Genomic DNA, 12,324 nt, shown 5'->3' with positions numbered 1-12,324 from the left:
GCACAGATATAAGTACCGTTTTCAGGACATTACGTTTTTTTTTTTTTTTAATTGACAGCTGAAACAAAACAATGGAAACACCTTTGAAATAATGTAGTCCTCTTTATTTTTCAGTTTTTGACAAAATACCCCAAAAATTCAAAGCTCCTACGCTTTACAAAAATACGTTCTCTACAAATGTCTCCCTTTAGTCTGCCCGGTCTAAACAAAACACAGTGTAGTGAAGAACATCCAGTAGCAGCCTCCTTAACAGTAAACCCAAACATTCTCAACGCAACGCTCCACCCACACAACAACAAACATATAAATTAACCACGAAACGTCTTTAAATTAGCATGAGACAAATATACATGATTGAAGATCATCCACAACAAAGAGGCAGATTAAATTACAAACATCGCTGTGTTTCAAGTGCCGGCAACACGAAGCCTGGATACAACAAGTCGTATGCTAATATAAAAATGTGTTTTGGTCCACGTGGAGAGACATAGTTCACAGCAGGATGATAGAAGAGCGCTCCGCACGAGAAAAGGCAACTGAGTTTCTTCAAGCCAAAGTAGTCGGTCAGCGTCTATCTTCTCAAGCCAAAGTGCAATTGGGGGTATGAAGAAGCACCTGAGGGAGTAAAAGGACAACCAGTGTTACAAAACTCACCTGGTCAGAAGTTTAAGTACCCAGAAACTGTACTCAAGTAAGACTAGAATTACTCCCAACATATTTTTACTCAGGTAAAAAGTAGCTGTTCAAAAAATTACTTGAGTAAAAAAGTATTTGGTACTCAAGTATTGAGTAGCTGATTAAATTATCAATCAGTTTATATTTAATAATTACATCATCAGATGGATTACATCATCAAAATATAAAGTTGAATTTACTTTCATGAAATACTTTAATAGACGGTAAATTGCGAAAATAACTTGCTACATATGGAAAGTTCCAGTTGTTATGGATACATTTTCAAATATATTTACTCACATAAAGAACTTCATACAATTAAAATAAGCAGAAATATCCATGCGGAGATGTGAAACTTAAAGGGTTGACATCTGAACCAACTTGTCTCTTCACGACTTCAGATGTTTGTTTCGTTGCTCGGTGCCGGTTACCTGATGTCACGCTGCCCAGCCTCCTCTGCAGAGCCTCCAGCCTGGAGATGTAGTCGGTTAGCGCGCGGTCCGGGTCGTAGCTCTGCAGGTGAGAGCAGGTCAGAGCGCCGTGGTCCCCGGCCGTGTGGAACCTGCACAATCACCAAAAAAAAAAAGAAAAATACACAAACAACTTACATCAACTTGTATTTGAATGTTAATGTGTTAAAGGGTTAAAAATATTTGATAACTTTGAGGTCTAACAAATGTTTATTAATCTTTAAAACTTCACACAAAGAAGGGAATAATTCTGAATCAGAATGGAAATTATAATTTTTTTCTATAAGATTTGAAAACTGCTGTTAGTTCAGGGTAGGACGTAGTTACAAAGTTTTTTTTGTTATTTTAAATACAAAATGTAGGTATTTTTTGTAAAGTTGTGGCTTAATTACTGCTCTGATGGTCTTTTTTTAGTCTGTATGCTTCAGTTAACAATTAATCTGCTACTAAATTAGTTGACGATTATTTGAATAATTGATTAAATTAAGTATCATCTAACCTGTGGTGTGAGGAAGAGACGCCTGACCGTGGAGATTCCCGCCCACTCCTTCCTCTGCTGCTGGACACTCCTCCTCCTGCTCCTCTGTCTCTGTACATGTCCACACTACCTGGGTGAAGAAATGGTGAGTCTCTCACCTCTGAACCTGAAAAAGATTTTAAAAAAACCATAAGAATTTATCCTAAAATGACTTCAGGAAAAGCAAAACATGATTTTACTGGTTTGTTTCTCTGACCTGTTCCGTTTTTGCTGATGCCACAGGAAGCCGTGGAGCTCATCCCCGTCGCCTTGTGCCATCGCTTCACAAGGAAACGCATTCTACGCAAGAAAAACATTTAGTCAACCACTCAATTCCTTTAAAAGTCCACAATCGTGAGCCTCCACAGCAAGCGGCCCACCTGGAGAGGGCGATGGACACTCTGACGGCTGAGCGGAAGCGGCTCAACCCCCGGCGGCGCTGGCTGAACGACTCCAGGCTAGAGAGTGAAGGCCGGCCGCCCATCTTGGACAGGAGCGACAGAGTGGCTTCCTCACACTCCTGGAAGCCGCCAAGCAGCAGCAGCAGATACTTCTTCTGGTAGATCAGCGCTTTCCTGAAGCTTTCTGACCTCAGGTACTTCCCGTACATCCTCTGAAGGACCGACAGAGGAGAAGAAGAGCTGATTGGCTGCCTGTGGTGAACAGCTGATCGCCCAGGTAACATGTGTGTCTCAGCCTTACTTTTCTCACCTTCAGTGCAGAATTGTCGCCGTCAGGCCCGGTTATCTCTCGCAGCGCGTCGGACCTGATTTCTCCCCTGAGACGAGCCACCTGGGACTGAGACAGGTGCAAAGCTTTTTCCAGACGCAGCTTCTCCCGAGTCCAAGCTTCCCGTTCCTGAGAAAGGAGCGTCGCTGCCGAGTCTGCCTTTGACACGCCTCTCCTGCTGGGCTGCAGAGGAGAAATGGAGAACTATTATACCTCCAGTACAGCACCAAGTTACTCTATACAAGAGGAAGATACAGAAAAAACGTTTGGGATAAATATAAATTAAATTTATTTCATATAAAATGGAACAAAAAAGAATTTTTATGTTGCATAAATGTTCGCATCATTATATTTAAGGAAATTACAATCTATACTAGGGCTGCTACTTATTAGAAATACATTAAAATCTTTATGGAAATATCAACGCCCTGCGACAGACTGGCGACCTGTCCAGGGTGACCCCGCCTCTCGCCCGGAATGTTAGCTGGAGATGGGCAGCAGCACCTCCTGACCCCACTGAGGGTGTAAAGAAAATGGATGGATGGATGGAAATATCATATCCTGCAGGAGAGATTTTCCTAGACAAAAATGGATTAAAAATAGTATTTAATGTTGAGGAATTGTATTTGTTAAGGCATCAACTAAAGATTATTATTAATAATTTTTGAATTTATCGATTAATAAACAATTAATTGGATGTAAACATTTTGTATAATATTAGAAATGCATTAAAAATGTAAATAAAAAATATTTTCTTTTTAAAAAAGAAAGTAAACATGCAATAATAGTTTTCCCTTTCATGTATGCTTGATCATTTGCAATAAAGGATGCGTTGGCATCTGTATAAAAATGTAGAGTTAATCTATTGGTTATTTTTCTGATAAAAATAGGGCAGCAAATGATACTTGACAGGAATTTTTAAACAGAATTTGACCCAGGTGAAGATAAAACGTTTTTAGGTGGTAATGGCCACATGCACCACTAGGGGGTTTTTGAGCTCTGCTCTCAAAGAAACGTTGATAATCACTCGTGATTCATCCCCCCCTATTTTCATGTAATAATGATCAAAACATCCTGTATTTGTAGTTAGTACATTGTTAAGACGTTTTAGAGGCAAACACTCGTTTTTGTGGACTTCAGAAGCATTTTATTATAGTTTTATGATTAATTAGACATAATTCTGTGCATAAGTTGTGTACTAGACTATATGATGGCCGCTAAGCTATCGACAGAAGCTAAACATGACAACTGTCATATTTATGAAAACGCAGGTATTTAAGCATATCTTCTTATTTTGTTAGCTCTTATGGGTAATCCTTCATTGTTTTATGAATTGTAGAAGCATTTTATTGTAGTTTTAAGAGTAGTTAAAACTGCGTTTCTGGTTTGTGTACGTCAGTTGCGTACCAGCTAACAGCAGCAGCTAGAAACTCAACATTTTAGTGTCCAGAAATATGTGAAACACACATATGTGGTCGTTTCTTATTATTACTTTGCTTTATTAATCAGCTCTTTCTTCCACTTTTTGACATTGGGCAGAATGTCTGTCATGTTCATGTCTGATTTACATTAAACTGCTGCATGAGAGAATCATTTGTGATTCTTTTGTCCCTATTTTCAGGGGTGTAACAAAGAGGGAATATGCAAATATACAGCTAATTACTCCTTTTGTCTTGACCTGTCACTATATTTTTAATAATTACACACAGAAGCTCGTTATTTTGCAAAATTTCTGTGGATGACAATCCTGTGATGCACCTACATGGCCAGCGGACCCCGCTCCAGCCTGCCGATAGCGGCGCAGCTCCTCCTCCAAGCGCAGTGTGTGGTTCCTAAGATCGTTCTTTTCCTCGGTCAGACGGCTCACGAACCCGGTCAGCTCGGCGTTCTGCCTCAGCAGCCGCTCCGTCAGGCTGTTGGAGGAGCTGGACGAGCCTCCTGCCAGCAGGGAAACACTCTGAGGGAGACAGATGATGGGCTGTCACAACCGAGATCCACAGTTGCTGTTTGGAAAACACCAGCAGCTGACTGCCGCTTGTCCGCCGTCACATATGCTCCGTCTTCCGATGTTTTATTAATGGAGTTACAACAAGCAGAAGATGAAATGAAGATAACCGACCTCTGGGATGAAGGGTAACCCTGGGGATTGCTGCAGCAGGCCGATGACCTCATCAACACTGGACTGAATCCATGACAGCTCCTCGCCATCAACCTCCGCAGTCGACCTGCAAAGATCCAACCTTTAATTTGAAGTGTGATGAAAAAATCCCACATTCAGCCGTCATTAATTTTTTATTATAGTTCCTTTTTTACCTTTTAATCTGACCAGGGTGTCTGTAAACTTTTGATAGTAAACATTAATATGTCATTGACAGGAACCACTTTTTTACACCAGTATTCAAAATGGCATGAGAATGTTGCCATGACAACAAGGGAGATTTTACTTTATCTTCACAAAGGCTACAAGAAAATAGCCATTTACTCAAATTTGGCCTTTATTTAAGTTTAAAACGACTGGAACTGAACTGGACGAGGATACTGGTTAGTTTCACCACCACAGAGACAAAAGGGTGATCACAAAAAACAAAACCAAAAAATCCTACACTGCTTAGGATTGTCACTACTGTACAGGAAACATTAAAAGGAATCTTTTGATGTCAAAATTTACATTTTGCAGGTATTCTCATTTAAATTTGGGGTTGTGCCGCTTCAGTTCATGTGCTTAAAAAAACCACCCAGCTGTTTTTTGGTGTCTGGAAAATGAGCCATTTAAAAAAAACCTCCAGATAGTTAAGTCACATTCCACGGGCACTGCATCGTTACTTAGTAACCCCAGCCGAGCCCAGCCCGTTACATAGCAACCCAAGTGGAACTCCTGCACGTTTGGTCAGTTGGTTTTACCACTGTATTCGCTGTTCTATGGCTGCTGGAAAAGACAAGTGTCCAGAAACCACTTGCTGCATCGTTGTTGTTTGTACCAGAGGCTCTACTTTTGCTTTTCAAAGATGTGCAGTTGTATAACTTCGAATCTGTTTCCCCATCTGTCTTTTTATGTGCGAGTGTAAACTTTGAGTTGGGGGGCGTGGCCAGCAGCAGATTATGTGGATTTAAAGTGACAAGACGCCCTATAACAGCTCCAAATAAGTAGCAGAACTGAGTAGACTAAAACGGAATTACTTAAGAATGATTTTGTGTAGAAATTTTGATGAACATTTTTCTGTTTGGCCCACAGACTGATCCTAACCTGTTCAAGGAACCATAATAGGTCAAGTTTAATGTAAGGAATTGAATACCTGTCCGCCGTCTTGCTGGCCATGCTGCGGATCTTTGAGGAAACGAGGTGGAGCTTCCCAACAATCCTGTCAACCGTACGCCATGGACCGTGGTGCAGCCCGCCTGGGGGGTCGGTCGGGGAACCCTCCGTGTGAGGCGACGCGTTGGCGCTCGCTGACTGGGCGTTCCCGCTCTTCTGCTGGAGAACCCAGTCTTTGGTCCGGTCGGTGGGCTCGCCGTGCCAGACGGCCTGCTGAGCTCCACTCTCCTCCAGCCTCTCTTTCTCTTCCTCCAGGCTCTTCCTCTTCTCCTGCTCCTCCTCCAGCTGCTGTTTGACCTCCGACATTCGTACCTTCAGCCGGTCCAGTTCGGCTCGGGCCACCTGGAGCCCGTCTTGGTCTCGTCTGGACTTCTGATTGGCCAGTGTTAGCTCCTCCTCTTTCCGTACCTCTTCGAGCCGCTGGGCCTCCACCTGACCGAGGAGATGGACGACCTGGAGAGGAAACAAAAAAAAAATATACAGATGATTTTATCTACTAAAACAATGAAAAAAAAAAAAAAGGCAATTAAAATCGCTTACAAATCGGCCTGTCACAATAAATTTCGCTGAGCTATAAATTGTCCCAGAAGTTATTGTGATAAACAATAACAGACAATTTTCAAGTTCAATTAATGGTATAATGCAAGAACACATCCTGAAAGATCAATAAACTTTAAACGCTAATAAATATTTAAGACTGGAGCTGGAAGACATTTGAAAAAGTCCAAAATAAATAAATAAGACAACAAATAAAATTAATTGTGAATTTTCTGTAAAACAAAATTGTCCTTAAAAACAAAAAAAATACACATCAAACTGAAATCATCTAGTTTTTGGTAGAAAGAGAAAAGAGAAAAAAAATTAATAAATTATGCAAATGAAAATTATTATTCATACGATTAATTGATTTATTGCTTATTGTGACAGGCATATTTACAACCAAAACCATTTAGAAAATTGATCATGAAGATCCCTAAACAAATATCAATCATCAGAATGGAAACCATTTTAATTCATCATGTGATTAATAGATTAATTTAATCTCACCTGTGTGTGTTTGTCATCCAGCTCCCTCTGCAGTTTTTCCAGCAGACTTTCTTCTCCTCCACTTTCCCTCCCATCATGGCCACCGCCCTCCTCACCGGATCGCCCGCCGGCCCGCAGCTCCCTCTCTCTCCCCAGCGCGGCGCTCATCTCCTGGGCTCTTGCCCGCTCCGTCTCCAGCTGGACCTGGAGCTCCTGCAGGCGCCTCTGCAGGCCGAGGCCGTGCTGCTCGGCCTGCTGGGAAGTCTGCGACGACGCCTGCCGCTCCTGCTGCAGCGTCTGCGTGAGTCGGTCCGCCAGCGCCTTCTGCTCGTCCAGAGCCAGCTGCAGGTCCTGGAGGAAACCAGAACTTTCCTAAAAACGACGGTTTTACAATAAAACAAGCCGTCAGGCGCAGCTTGAAGACGCTCTGATGTTTCACCTCCAGCTCCTCTCGTTTGCTGTCCTCGTCTCGACCGGAGCGGCACCGCTCCTTCTCTGCCGCCCACTGAAGGTCTCTGCTCCGCTTCCTCTCTTCCATCAGCTCGTCGTTCAGGGCGTCCAGCTCTGCAGCTTTCTGAGACACCTCCACCCTGTCGACACGATGAAAACCCTCAGCTTTTCATTTATGACCAAAATGTTATTGTCTAAACAGTAAATCCTGGAGGACTTCATGTTATTTCAACAAATAACATAACAAAGACATTTAATAATCCCAAACAAAAACATTTTAACAGATTTTTTCTTCAAACATTATCAGTTTTATTTGTAACTCCACCATGAAAATAAAACATTTATTTCAACTTTTATCTCGAGTTGTTCTTCATCTCCAATTAGTTTTAATTATTTCTTATACTTTTCATACTAATTGTAGATCAATTTGTTTTTTATTCACTGCTTGTAACTGTTTGTATTTATTGACAAAATCTGTTCAGTAAAGTAATTTTATCCTTGCTGTGTAGAACCTTTGTTTGATTTTAGCAAAACATTTATCATGAAAAACAGCCGTTTGGTGCATTTACAGAAATGTTAATTATTCTGTATCGTCCAAGTCAAATAGATGAGTACATTTCAAATTTTAATGTTTTAAAGAATGATTTGGATTTCACATTTTTAAAGGTGATATTGTTTATTTGTTGAACTAAAAACTATGGATTGGTGTAAATCTTCAGAATTTCTTCCCTTGTTTTATGTCTCTGAACTGAAGAAATAAAACATTTACACCAAACTGAAGAGAGAACTTTGCAGTTTGACGCATGACTAATATAATTAGGACATTTTCTGAACATTTTAGGCACGAACCAGTCGTGAAATGTTGAATATCTGGAGAAATATTTACTGAACCAACTTCAGAGAATAATTTATAATCTGATAAAAGATGATTCCAACCTTCCTATTAATATTTACAATCATCTAAAAATGTATTTAGTATTTGCAACGTCAAATAAATTACACAAATCCAAGTTGGTTTTTCTTCAAGTTGGTTTTTCTTCTTCTTTCTTGAATTTTAGATAATTTTGGCTTACAAAAACAACACATTGTATTAAAATAAACACGAATCACGTTAAAAAGTGATTTCTTCGGGGTGTCTGACCTCAGTGTGTCCAGCTCCTTCAGGTGTTTCTGTTGGGCCTTCAGCGTCGTCTCCAGCTCCAATTTAGTCTGAGAAAGTTCTGCTTTCATTTCCTCTAAGATCGACCCGTCTGCCTCTGCTGCTCCGTCGGCTGCTCTTCCTCTCCGCTCCTCCATGGTTCCACCAGCAGCTAAAGACAAACCAGGCTGGGCACCTAAACAATAAAACAAATATATTATTTATACAAATAGGGTGAGGTTAAGACGGAAAATTAGAAATGCTGATATTCTTAAAGCAACTAAAATGTGAAGTGGACCTAACCCCTGTTGAAATGCAAGGTTTTTGTGACATAAAGCAACAATAAGAAATCATTTTGAAGCATTTCCCACCTTTAACGTGGATAAAATGTGAAAAGAAAAGACCGAGTAAACCTTTACATTTAAAAAGCATCTATTGATTCAGTTTCAGCGTTCAGTCTGCCAACAATTACAGTGAATCAGATATATTTAAATTAAAAATTGAACGATCCACAAGGATTTTTTGCCGCTTTTTTTATCTGTATGCTTCAGCTAAACCAAGGCATGTTTGGATTAAAACATCGACAAAACTGGACAATGAAATCCAAAATGGAAACTGTTGATCGTACAAAGATGCTGAAAGCATCCTCTGAAAAAAAAAAAAAATCACCAGAATCTCCTTTAAATTCTCTCAATGTGTCTGGAGTGACTTTTCTTCTAAAGAAACATCCAGATTTAGATGAAATTATATATAAACTTGCAGGAGGATTTGTTATGATGTGAACTGGACATTTGGGGGGAAACCAGAAGGGATGTCCATCAAAAAACGCCCCACTGTGCATCATCAATGGGACACAGTGTTGGCTGCATCATGCTGTGGGGTTATTTTTCTTCTGATGGAAGCGGAGTTTTTATCAAAGTGTGTGAAATTACAGTGTTGCGGTGCATTTACAACGGTGTAAAAAGAACTGGAGAACTTTACTGACTTTTTAAACCCTGAAACTGAATCAAAAGTTGCTCAAACAAAGTATTAATCTAAGATCTTCACTGGTTTGCTTTTCAGCTGACTTGAACAGGATTTATTTTTTATGTTACAACCAGCTGCAAAGATGTTTATTGTCTGATTTACTTTGATGGAGTTGCTCCAGTTGACCCCGGAGCTGCTGGACCTCAGAGAGGAGACTGGACCTTTCTGCAGCCTGGAGCGAACCCATGGCCTCCCTGTGGTGAGCGTCCTGCATCAAGACGACACAACCAAGGTAATAACCGGCTCAAACATCAACAAGCGGCACAAAGTACAGCTCTGATTATAAGTTTATAAAATACATTCATTCTCCTTTGTAACTTTTAAATTGTGAAACAATCTAATAATCTCTGTTGTTTCACACCTGCTCAACCAGCAGGCGCTCCAGCTGATTGAGGTGAACGATGGCGTCGCTGGTGTCAAGTCGGTCCAGTTGGCTGTAGAGGGCGCTCTTCAGCACGCTCCTCTCCCTCATGAACACCTGCCGCACTGCGTCCAGCAGCTCCGCGCGCCAGTCGGCGACGCCACGCGACGTCTGCAGGACGACACACAAGATCAATGTAATTTCAAATTAAAAGTCGGGAATAAATGTTACTGCAACTCATATTAATTCTAAATTGTTCAAAGAGTTGTAGATACAATGGCAGGAAAGATCTGCTGTAGCAGTCTGTATTACAGCAAATATGAAGAAGCCTCTGACTAAAGACAATGTTTTTCCAAGATATAAACACCAATTTCACGTTATTTTTACATAATTTCCCACACATATCAAGATCCAACAGAAGAAAACATACCATCCTCTTTTGGAAAATGTTTTTCCTTATTGTAACTGTGAAATTTGTACAATGATGTAAATAAACTGGAGAATTTTAATTACTTTTTAAGCCTCGAAACTGAATTCAAAGTTGTTTAAACAAAGTATTAATATGATATCTAACACTTCTTTAGCCTAAAACCTACAAAAAGACACAATGTTTTAAAAATGTCAACACATTTCCTGTGTGATATTGATAAAAAACTTAGTTTTGCTTTTTTGAAAAGGTCAGGCTCTAAACTCATTTATCTGGACTAAAGGTGAAAACGACTCTCTGGGTTGTAAAGGTTGCAAGATTCTGGTATAAATTATGAATGCATGGATATATTTTTTGTTGTTTATCGTTTGAAAATGTTTAGTTGTTTATTTACAGATCAATCTGATGATCCGTAAATCATCAGATCTGTAAATCTGTAGGTGAAGAAACACAGTCTTAACACTAGTTTCACTATTTGTATTAATTAGCTTTTAAACCAACTATTTGATCCTCAAATATTAAATTTATTTTTTAAAAAGGGTTGGGTAGATTAAGAAAATATGAATGCAAACTTTTACTTTTAAAACAAACTTTTTTTTTAGCCAATCCTCTTCCTGTAAACGGTGGCCTCTGATTGGCTGAGCCTCGTCAAACTGCTGTCATGTTACGTTCTGATGCTTCCTGTACCTGTGATTGGCCGAGCGTCTGCATCTGGGTGATGAGGCCTTTGAGCGACTGGACCGTCGCCAGCAGGGCGTCTCTCTCCTTCGCCCAGCTGTCCGTGCTGAACTGGCCGCCCGGCTCGCCTTCGGGCAGCGGCAGCTCGGACAGGGACAGAACCTGCATCCCTTCCTGGTGAACCTCACGCAGTAACGTCTGCATGCCACAAAACCCCACACAGAAGAAAACTTACTTTGCATGAAACTCTACGGAGGAGCATTAGGGCCAAACTAACAGATTAAAGTGACAAAGACGAAGAAGAAGAAAATTACAAGAAAAAAAGTTGTTTTGTGAAGTGAGCAACTCGTCAAATCTGTGATTTGTTTCTTCATAATTGAGTCGTGTCTGATCATTTGCACCGTCGTTTAAAAATCCTGCTGCGGATAATAATTTGATGCTGATGTGTTAAAAGATGAAGTATTTCCTTATTTGTAAAACAAAATGCTCAATATTCCTCATTTTTAATTATTTTCATGGAGGAATTTTCAGAAAATTACTAATTAATCCTCCTAATATTTATTTATCTTAAAGTAAAAATAATAAGACAAATAATCGTTTGGCATGCAACTTTTCTGGCATCACAATTTGTCTCGTTTTTTTCTGCTTTTACTTTATTTTTGTGACCTGATTCTCGCATCATTCCACTTTTATTCCTGTTTTTGTTCTTAGACTTGTCCTAATAATTCGTCGTACAGCACAATCAAAGCAGAGTGTAATTTATCTACCAGCCACCTGCATCTGAAGGAAGATTTTACCTTGATCCGGTCGGGCAGAGGATCGTCTGTTTCTCTCCTGGCGCCTTCTGGAGTCGACCTGAACTCCTGCTGTAAACTCGGGACATCGAATCCGGTCCTCTGGCTGTAGTCCGAGCTGCTGTCTGCGAGACAGAAAAACAAGCATACTCAAGATTTAATAACATTTCCACTGAACGGTAACTCTGGGAATCTAAAATGAGGTAAATTAAAGGATAAGGAAGAGCAGCAGCAGGAAACTAATGGTGACGATTCTCACCACTGGTGTAGCCGTCTTTAAACTGGGAAGCAGGACGGTCTGGTCTTAATGGAGGCGCCTGCAAAGAACAAGAGCAGATTAAACACAACTGCATTAGCAGAAATATCTTCTAAAGCCATTTTTATTCATTTTTATATAAAAAAAAAAAAAGTTATTTTTTTTAATTAACAAAATTTAATGTTACATTTTTCCAAAAAGATTTTGTATATTAATAAAAAATAAAATAAATAAATAAATAAAATAAAATATATATATATATATATATATAAAAAGTATTACATTTTCTCTTAAAAACATTTCTAATTTTAAAATATTTTTTCATTCTTTGTATGTTTCCTAATTTTTTTTTTATTACAAATGACAGAAAATAATTTCAAATATTCTAAAATATTAGAATATTCTAAGATATTTTTTAGGGGCTTCTTCTGTGATTAATCCAAGCTACCAGAGTTTTTGTTTAG

The 12,324-nt window shown here is 39.6% G+C and overlaps 1 protein-coding gene across 13 annotated transcripts in view; it reads right to left on the bottom strand.

Annotated features, from left to right (window-relative positions):
* Positions 1-82: 82 nt before the first annotated feature.
* The window catches only part of akap9 (A kinase (PRKA) anchor protein 9), a 79,221-nt gene continuing 66,979 nt past the window's right edge, over positions 83-12,324 (bottom strand). For 10 of the 13 annotated variants that reach the window (XM_008422173.3, XM_008422160.3, XM_008422163.3 and 7 more), the window contains 17 exons: positions 11,864-11,921; positions 11,608-11,729; positions 10,820-11,008; positions 9,706-9,876; positions 9,447-9,552; positions 8,322-8,514; positions 7,170-7,320; positions 6,752-7,081; positions 5,685-6,157; positions 4,511-4,616; positions 4,154-4,348; positions 2,365-2,574; positions 2,043-2,275; positions 1,880-1,962; positions 1,645-1,789; positions 1,107-1,237; positions 83-615 (listed from right to left, as the gene is read on the bottom strand). In XM_008422173.3, coding sequence (XP_008420395.1) covers positions 572-615; positions 1,107-1,237; positions 1,645-1,789; positions 1,880-1,962; positions 2,043-2,275; positions 2,365-2,574; positions 4,154-4,348; positions 4,511-4,616; positions 5,685-6,157; positions 6,752-7,081; positions 7,170-7,320; positions 8,322-8,514; positions 9,447-9,552; positions 9,706-9,876; positions 10,820-11,008; positions 11,608-11,729; positions 11,864-11,921 — 2,940 coding nt within the window. In that variant the 3' untranslated portion in view covers positions 83-571. The remainder of the gene's footprint in view (positions 616-1,106; positions 1,238-1,644; positions 1,790-1,879; positions 1,963-2,042; positions 2,276-2,364; positions 2,575-4,153; positions 4,349-4,510; positions 4,617-5,684; positions 6,158-6,751; positions 7,082-7,169; positions 7,321-8,321; positions 8,515-9,446; positions 9,553-9,705; positions 9,877-10,819; positions 11,009-11,607; positions 11,730-11,863; positions 11,922-12,324) is intronic. The other 3 variants (XM_008422162.3, XM_081612651.1, XM_017307492.2) reach the window with 1 other exon arrangement.

Source organism: Poecilia reticulata, chromosome 11, assembly GCF_904066995.2.
Source record: "Poecilia reticulata chromosome 11, P_reticulata-male-v2, whole genome shotgun sequence".
In the NCBI taxonomy this organism is placed as follows: domain Eukaryota; kingdom Metazoa; phylum Chordata; class Actinopteri; order Cyprinodontiformes; family Poeciliidae; genus Poecilia; species Poecilia reticulata.
This window is presented reverse-complemented; position numbering and strand designations above follow the sequence as displayed.